Source organism: Ovis aries, chromosome 9, assembly GCF_016772045.2.
Source record: "Ovis aries strain OAR_USU_Benz2616 breed Rambouillet chromosome 9, ARS-UI_Ramb_v3.0, whole genome shotgun sequence".
NCBI classification, from domain to species: Eukaryota; Metazoa; Chordata; class Mammalia; order Artiodactyla; family Bovidae; genus Ovis; species Ovis aries.
The window spans coordinates 29,545,738-29,555,362 of NC_056062.1; the positions used below are offsets into that span (position 1 = coordinate 29,545,738).

The 9,625-nt window shown below is 34.7% G+C and overlaps 1 protein-coding gene across 2 annotated transcripts in view; it reads left to right on the plus strand.

Moving 5' to 3' along the window:
* Positions 1-3,688, plus strand: part of ATAD2 (ATPase family AAA domain containing 2) — a 66,781-nt gene extending 63,093 nt beyond the window's left edge. For both annotated transcript variants that reach the window (XM_027972923.3, XM_027972924.3), the window contains exons 26-28: positions 315-448; positions 1,309-1,437; positions 2,417-3,688. In XM_027972923.3, the coding sequence (XP_027828724.1) occupies positions 315-448; positions 1,309-1,437; positions 2,417-2,461 (308 nt within the window). In that variant the 3' untranslated portion in view covers positions 2,462-3,688. The remainder of the gene's footprint in view (positions 1-314; positions 449-1,308; positions 1,438-2,416) is intronic.
* The last annotated feature ends 5,937 nt before the right edge of the window (positions 3,689-9,625 follow it).

The window sequence follows — 9,625 nt, forward strand, 5'->3', positions numbered from 1 at the left end:
CATATATGCATACTCAGTCTTTGTGACCCTATGGACTGTAGCCTGCCAGGCTCCTCTGTCCATGGGATTCTCCAAGCAAGAATACTGGAGTAAGTTGAATTTCCTTCTCCACCTAACCACTGGACTGCCAGGCAATTCCCTGTCCTTAATTTTTGAGTGTGTAAATGGTAGCATCTTAATCTTAGAGTCAATAAATGAGAACAGAGATTTGTGTTTAAGTAAATATGTCCTGCTGCTTAATCAGCCTAATGTTTATTTTAGGCATTATAAAATGTCTGTGAAACAGACAAATAGTAGTTATTTTTTCATTCTAGAAATGTGTGTTCTGCGAATGACTCGAGCTAGACGTTCCCAAGTAGAGCAACAGCAGCTCATCAGTGTTGAAAAGGCTTTGGCAATCCTTTCTCAGCCCACACCCTCACTTGTTGTGGACCATGAGCGACTGAAAGTATGTAAATTAAAATCACAATGCTTTCATTGTATGAATTAGAAACATAACTCGCCAAAAGCGGGATTGTAATAGCACATTATTTCAATTTGGCTTGCAATAAATATATTTTATAGAAGGATAAACTTGGTATAGTTTGATGTTACCAGTGAAACTCAGTAACTTTCATTAAGGCAGTGATTGAAGATGACTAGTGTATTAACATTACTGTTTTTGACATATTAATACTTGTCTATATCACTTATCCCATACATTGTTTGTATGACCATACCTATGACCATTTTAGTTGGTTTTTACTTAACCATGGTTGCATGTTTTTGTTGGACTACAAGGCAATGGAATATCATGATAGGACCAGACTTGAGAAATCACAGAAATTCAGTAGGTCCATTTCAGTCATGACAAAAAACCCTGATCAGATGGAAAACCTTTTTTGAAGAAAAGAACCCTGAAGTGGTGCAGTATTTCATCATTTATGTCCTGTTTCTTTTTGTTTCACATAACAATTAATTCTAGCACATATTAATCATAGTGACATAAAATATTCTACAAAAATGCCTTTTTTCTTGTTAGTCTAGTTTGAGATTATTTTTTAACTTGTCTGAAGAGACTGATGGCTGTAATTGAAATTGGCAACCTCATCAGCTGTAGTTTTTAGGATGAGAGGCCAGAGTCATAGAACGTTGATAAAGGTAGCTTGCACTTGAATGTCAGAACCACTGTTAGAGACTGCAGTGTCTTACCGATGACTTGATCTGCCCTCTCTCTGGCTTATATGCTAAAAATGTCCCCAAATCTTCAAAATTAAAATGTCTCTGGGAATTTCTCTCACATATGTAAACACTTATGTTTTCTTTTAGAATCTTTTGAAGATTGTTGTTAAAAAAAGTCAAGAATACAATATTTTTCAGTTGGAAAATTTATATGCTGTAATCAGCCAGTGTATTTATCAGCATCGCAGGGACTATGACAAAACAGCACTTGTTCAGGTAAACTCATCTATATGAGAAGTTAACTGATGATAAAAATTTCTAAATACCATTTTTAATGTGTGGGATTATGAATTATTTCTAGGTATAACCATGTTTTGTACTGTTTAAAATCTAGCACCTAAATTAGCTTGTGTTTCTTTAATAAGCAGTAGAACACTGAAGTATCTATAAACTATGAAAAATCTTTTCTGTGTGTGTATGAATGAAGATATATAGCTCATTTTTAAGACAGACTTAAGATAGGCCTATTTGTCTTTATTTAATCTGCTTTATAGTGGATGTGTGTGCTTAGTCACTGTAACTCTTGGTGACCCCATGGACTGTAGCCTGCCAGGCTCCTCATCCATGAGATTCTCCAGGCAAGAGTACTGGAGTGGGTTGCCATGCCCTCCTCCAGGGCATCTTCCCAACCCAGGGATTGAACCCAGGTCTCCCGCATTGCAAGGCGGATTCTTTACCATCTGAGCTACCAGGGAAGCCCTATTCGAGTACTAATGTTTAAAAATAGATATTGACTAATACCTATATAGTATTTCATATATATATACACACACACACGCACATATAACTTGCTACCTACTATATACCTACCAGTATGTAATATATACAGTATTTATATCTAATAAAGTATACTGTGGTATCTATATAGTATAAATATATGTAACAGTAGTACCTATAAACTGTTAATATCTGTAAGTACACCAGTGCCTTGGTTAATAACTATATGAATTTAATGTAAGATGAAAGCATCTCAGACTTTAATTCAAAAGAGATTTAAATAATGAAGTCCCATCAGTATTAACAGTCTATGTGGTAGTCATAAATACTGAACAAAATTTGTTTCTCTCTCAGTTATATACATGGGTGATGGTGTCCTTAAGGTTGTTAGGTGCAAAAGAAAACCAGCAATGGAGTAATGTTCTTTAGTGTTTTCTGCATTGAAACTTACTGTTTTTCCCTCCTATCCTTTATCTAGAAAATGGAACAAGAAGTAGAAAACTTCAGTTGTTCCAGATCATGATGTCATGGTACCAAGTATCTTTTATATTCAGTTCCTATTTAATTCACCTTTGTCGTGTTGACGTAACTGATACAAGATGAAATCCTGAATCTCTAAGGAAAAGAGTAAAATAGTAATTAAAAATATTTAAATTCTTCTGGTATTTATATACATGTATAAGATAAATTGCAGAGATAACTGATAAATATTTGATTGAATAAGTCATTGTAGTAATACTATTGCTATTGTTATCAGTAAAGTGTGGCCAACTCCTAATAAAGATTATTTTGATAATTAATGTTTCTGACACTTAGGAGTAATTAGTGACACTGATAGTTTTTGTTTTAAGCACTTTCAATTTTATCCTTCCTAAAAATAGTTTATTGTGTCAGACTAGAAACGACTTAACCATTGTGTCTTTGCCATCATTTCTGCCTTTAGCATCCTCTGCAAATTCACTTAAAAGCTCATGCTTGAGTCATGATTTACAGGAGGTCCCCTGAACAACTTCTAGGTGAACCACAGTTCTGTACTTGAATATCAAAATTAATGCTTTTTAGATAAAACATTTTTTATCATTTAATTTGGATTAATAAAAAATTTAAAATTTTTTGTTTTACTTTTATGATTATACATACAACAAATGTATTAACAACTACTTTGTTAAATATCTTTTTAACAATGCAAAGTTTTTATATATGAAAGCTATTTATATCCTTCTTAGGTTGTATTGTATAGATACCTTTTGTATACAATTATATAAATGTAAATATTATGAATTTTGTATTAATGATACCAAAAATGCATTTCTTAAAGCAATAAAAGCATTCACCACCATGCATTTACTCCCTCCCCCATTTTATTTCTTTTTCTTTGAGACATTCTAATATTACTTTGCAAAACTTCTTTTGAGGGGAATAGGGGATAATGATCTTGTGAGAGATTCTGGATTCCAATACAGTTTCTGAGTTAAAGTGCTTTTTGTTGTTTTATCTGGATATTTTATTTAAAGCCTTCTAAAACTCAATAATTCTGATACCCTAATTAGTAGATACTATCTTATGTAATGCATAATGGAATGCTAGTCACTGAAAATATTTAAGTGTATGTATATTCCTGGATTCACACACACACACACGCATCTTCATTTTTAGTGAAATTTATTGTAACTTATAGTAGATTCATGCTTTTGTAACTAGGATTTTATTTTGTATGTATAGCTTCTATAATAAATTGTAAAGGTAAAAATTGCTTCTCAATTCTGTTTCTTAATTATTTTATAATGTCCTAAAAATAATTCAGTGTGAAACAAGTGCAAAAATCTGTTTTATTACTGTGCATCATTTAAAATGCTATTGGCACTGGAATGTGTATATTCTTTAGTTACAAAGACTAATCTGCTCCTGTCCTTTGCATGACATACTGTGTCTACACGTGGAGAGTAATGTATCTACATTGCTGTGTAGGCTTTCAAAGCCATGCTGAAATTGCCAACCTAGAATGTCTTTCCCTCTCTCTCTCTCTCTTTTTATTGCTTAAAAGTATAATCAGGCTATTATATATATATTAAATATATATAATATGTTATATGAAATCTTTATTTTGTGTATAACCTATATATTATATATTTTATACACTATATTTATATTATAAATTATAATTATATTTTATAATGTATATAAGTTGTGCATGGTTTTATTATATATTATATTTTATAATTTATATTATATAAGTATATTTATACATTATATTTTATATGTTTATACTTTATATTTATAATATAAATTTTATTTTATATATTTATATAATCAGGCTATTATATATATACTTATATATAAAAGTATAATCAGTAATTTAGACAGGAAAAGAAATAGAAAGCATCCAAATTTAAAAGGAAGAAGTAAAACTATATTCACAGGTTATCTTACATGTGGAAAACCCTAAAGTATCCACAAAATATTGGTTAGAAGTAATAAATTTGACAAAGTTGCAGGATAGAAGATCAATATAGAAATCTGTTGTATTTCTGTGTACTAGCAACAAATGATGCAAAAAAGGAAACTAAGAAATAAATTCTATTTATAATAGCATCTAAGTCAGTAAGACACCTAGGAATAAATTTAACTAAAGAGGTTCAGACTTGTACACTGATAACTACAAAATGTTGCTGAAAGAAATTAAATAAGGCCTAAGTAAATGGAAAGAGATCCTGTACTCCTGTATTAGAAGACTTGATGTTAAAATGACGGTATTTCCCAAAACAGTGCAGATTTCATGCAGTACCTTTCAAAATCCCAATGGCCTTTTTGCAGAAATGGTAAAGTCAATCCAAAATTCATAATGAAACTGCAGGGGACCCTGAATAGCCAAAACGATCTTGAAAAAAGAAGAGGAAGTTGGAAGTCTCGTACTTCTTTATTCCAAACCTTACACAAAGTTACATTAATAAGACAGTGTGATATTGGCATAAAGGATGGACATACAGATCAATGGAATAGAGCTGAGAGTTCAGAAAGAAGTCTGTATCTGTCAGGGTCAGTTGATTCTAACAATGGTGCCCCAGACCATTCAATGGGGAGAGAATAGTGTTTTCAGCAGATGGTACTGGGGAAGCAATATTCACATGCCAAGGGATGAAGTTGGACTTCTACCCTACACCATATATAAAACTTAACACAAAATGGATAGAAGACCTAAATTAAGAGCTAAAACTATAAAATTCTTTAGATGAAAACAAGACCTCAAATTTGATGATGATTTCTTAAATGTGGCTCAAAAAATAGCAGCTGAAGGAAAATCAAATTCATCAAAATTAAAAATGTTCATGGTTCTACATACAGTATCTATGTTACAATTATTATATAATTATGTAATTTAATATAATACTATCTTAAAACTCAACAAGAAAAAGACAATCCAGTAATGGCTGTTTATGATGACTTAACAGTTTTGAGGAGTACTGGTCAGATATTTTGGAAGATCCCCCTCTTTGGGAATTAGTCTGTTTTTCTCATGATTAGGTGGGGATTATGGAGGAGGAAGATCACAGAGCTAAAGTGATCATACCAAGGTTACATACTCTCAGTGTGAGTTATGACTTAATTGGCCTTGACCACTTGGCAGAAGTAGTGTTTCTCTCCATTATGAAATTACTCTTTGGGTACTATGCTCTGGAAGGTCACTGTGTAGCTCAGTCTTAGGAATGAGAAGTTATGTTCCATACTGAGATTATTTGTCTCATTATCTTCTCTTCAGTATCAACCCCCTGCCATGTAACACACAGAATACATTTTTGCTCAAAATAATGCAATTGAGAGATTACATAATTCTATAATACCTATAGAATCTTACTAAGATTCTGTAATGAAAGGGCCTTTACTAGAACTTGAGCATACAGTAACTATTTACTGATGGATATTATATGAGGGGAAAAAACTCCATTTTTAATTGACCTATAGTTGATTTGTAATGTGTTAGTTTCATGTATACAGCAAAGTGATTCAGTTGTATATATATATATCTGTATCTGTGCATCAGTGTTTTCCTTTTTATCTGCTGCCTGGAAAATATATATTTGTATTTTTTTAAACATATATTTCTAGGGACTTCTGTGGTGGTCCAGTGGTTAAGATTCCTAGTGGTGAAGACTTCCAGTGCAGAGGGCATGAGTTCAGTCCCTGGTGGAGGAACTAAGATCCCACATGCCACGTGATGCAGCCAAAAAATATATTTGTCAAATATATATATAAGCAGAGAGGGGCAGAAGTGCTCTCAGCCCTTCCCTTCCAAAGACCTTTCCCAGATATTGTTCACGCTTCCTTTTTTTTATCTCATTGGCTAGAACTTAAGTCACATTGCCACATTTTGTTGCAATGAAATAGAGAAAGAGAGAGGAAATAGCTGGAATTCCATAAACTGTCTTGGGGCTGTGAGGTGACCTTAATGATGGGAAGATTCAGGGACAATAATGTTTTAAATGCTTAGGGTCTTCTTTAGGACTTGTTGCTTATAGGAAGTAAAAGCTGAAAAAGTAAGGAACCACTGAGTCCTTGAACACACAGGTGGCATGGCCAAATGGACTTAAAAGCTTCTCTTAGATGGTCTAGAGAAATGACTGGCTAGAGACAGAGGAGTCAAAAGAAAGGCCTATGAGGCATTTTTGTGAAGACTTGGTAAGACCTTGCTTAGTAACACAGTGCATATTAAGTAAGAGAATTCCACTGTGGCTTCCCCGGTGGCGCTAGTGGTAAAGAACCTGCCAGCCAGTGCAGGAGACATGAAGAGATGTGGCTTCAGTCCCTAGGTTGGGGAGATCCTCTGGAGGAGGAGTGCAACAAGAGCTCCTGACTGGTTCATTTTCTACTCTGCCCTCTGCCATCCATTCTCCACTCAGTAGCCAAAATATTCTTTGAAGGAACTCAGGTCTGATAGCATCGTTTTCTCATACTCACTGTTTCGCATTACAGACCCTTGTTATGGCTCCTGCATCTCAGCTTTCTCTCCCCACTCTTCTGGTTCATGACACTCTAGCCACACTTAGACTTTTTCCAGTTCTTTTTTTCTACCTCTGGGCTTTTTCATGTTTTTTTTTCCTTGTCTAGAATGCCCTTCCTCTCCCCAGTGCATATCAAACTCCTACTCCTATCCTTTATTTTCAGCATAAAAGTAACCAATTAAGAGAAGTTACCCCCTCCCAATCTAAATCCAGTTACTTATATTCATCTCATTTAATCCCTAATAGTCTTTACATGACACTATTCATAATTTTTTACTATGTATTCTCTAATGTTTATTTAATATTTACCTCACCACAAGATCATAGGCTTTTTAAAGTTAGGAGCTAAGTTTGTTTCATTTTTATGATTATAGATCTAACACTTACATAATAGGTTCATAGTTGACACTAAATAAATATCACTTGACTTAATGATTACATCGTGGTTGAAGAGAGCAGAGGACAGTAAGGAGCAGGACAGGAAGATATTAAGTTACTAGAAGTAGAGACCTCGGGGGGTTATTGTGAGTGAAAACCTGTACTTCAGAAAAGCAGAGTGGAATCTAGCTAATAGCATCTAATTTTTTTTTTAATACAAAGTCATAATTTTAGAAGCTGCTTCTATTAGATTTATCCCATTTCAAGGTTATAAAAAGAATAGTTTTTCACTGCAGTTTGCTAATAGTTGTCCACATATTGGGCATCCTCATGAGACTGAAACCCATCCAGTTAATGATTGTACAGTCTTAGCTTTGCACAGTCAGAAAAAGAAATTGAGGCTTCGATTAGCTAATTTACTCAGCTTCACAGATAAGTGGCAGAAGCAGGACTCCACTAGGTCTGTGTGATTGAAATCCATGTTCTTAATCACCTCCCCTGAACACACACTGTAGGTGCCCTACTTGTAGGCTCTTGGCATTCAGCATTCTGGTTTGTGCCATTGTTGGCAGTCTGCAAATACCTGTAGCCCCACCTGAGGATGTTCTCATGATCCATGCTGGGTGTGGACTGAAAACAATAGGATATTAACATCCCTGGGAATAGTTGCCAACCAAACAAAGGCAGGGGCTTCCCTGGTGGTTCAGATGGTAAAGAGTCTGCCAGCAATGCAGGAGACCTGGGTTCAATCCCTGGGTCTGGAAGATCCCCTGGACAAGGAAACTGCAACCCCACTCCAGTATTCTTGCCTGAAGAATTCCGTGGACAGAGGAGCCTGACAGGCTACAGTCCACGCGGTCACAAAGAGTGGACTGAGCAACTAACATTTTCAGACAAAGGTAGGCAGGAGTCAGTGAATAATACCCCAGCACCCTCATAACTCAGGTGTGTTCTACCCTTTTGGTTCTCCATGAGGGTTGAGCCCTAGGTCTCAGTGCAGTAACGTGCTTGAAACTGACTATGAACTCCCTTTCTTTCTCTGTTTCGCTTTGCTCCCCTGCCTGTACTTTTTGGCATTACCTCCCAAATGATCACTTCCTCACCTTTATTCCACCTCTGCTTTGGGAAGAACACAACCTAAGACACTTGCTCCCTTTACAAAATAAAAGTAGAAAAATGAGAAATGCCCAAACAATAGCTATAAATTTTTTTAGTTTTCCCAACAATTATCAAACTCACAAGCCAACATTAATTTCCTCAATATTTTTGTGAAAGCCTAACCATTTCCTTTTCAGTTTCTTTCCCATTTTAAAGATTGTCTTAATTATCTTATAGCAATGTTAAATTATGTTTTTACTCTGTTTTTAAGAGAAAAAATCTGGAAGCTTCGTGTTTAGGCTATGTAATTTTAGTATGCAAAGGTTGGAATTGAAATCACTATATTTGAGCAGTTAGCCCTGCCAACATCTGAGCTCTGGCTGGGAGTCAGAGAATAGCACTTAACATGCAGTGAGAGGGCTCTTGGAATACTACTACCTTCAGAGCACACGCCAAATCAAAATGATTTAAACATCCAAAAAATACGGGACTAAAACATTTAATGGATCAAACAGTGCCAAACATGGGTACCCTGGACATGCAGACATTGTGAGCTACAAGCATTGGTTTAAAGGCCTATTGTGAAACTTCAGCTGGCTTAAAGATAGACTTGAGGAGAAGGGGAGGGGGTGTGCTCATTGCAATAGATAATGTATTCATGAAATAATTTGGAAACTGATTACGTGTGATGAATCCTAATTATAGCTATTTACTGTGGCGAATATTTAGGAAAATCAAGGTCTCAAAAAAAGACTCTAGCTCGTGCTTTAATTATTTAGGAAGAAAAGTTACCCCAATCTTATATACTGTAATTATTTCTTACATTCAGTTTACATATTGTATTTAGGACCACAGCATATGTCTCTTTTCTGTTTCTTCCTTAAATTTTTCTTAAGAGTCCTTGCCCACCCCACCAAGGAGAAAATGTAAATTACCACCATCACTCAGATGAATTCCCTAGTTTCTTCTGAACCTTCACCTCACAGCTGTTGCATGAAATACAGTCACTAGAGTATTAGCTAAATAAAAATGTCTATCTAAAATGGCAGTTTTCTAATATTCTTATAACAAATAATTTTGCAGGAGAATAAACATGATTAAACACATTTTTTTTTTCCATCTGAAAATAGTTCATCTGGAATTACACCAGATGCTAATAGTGGTTAGGAAGGCAGAAACATGAATGAATTCTTACCTCTATTTTTTTTCAAAGT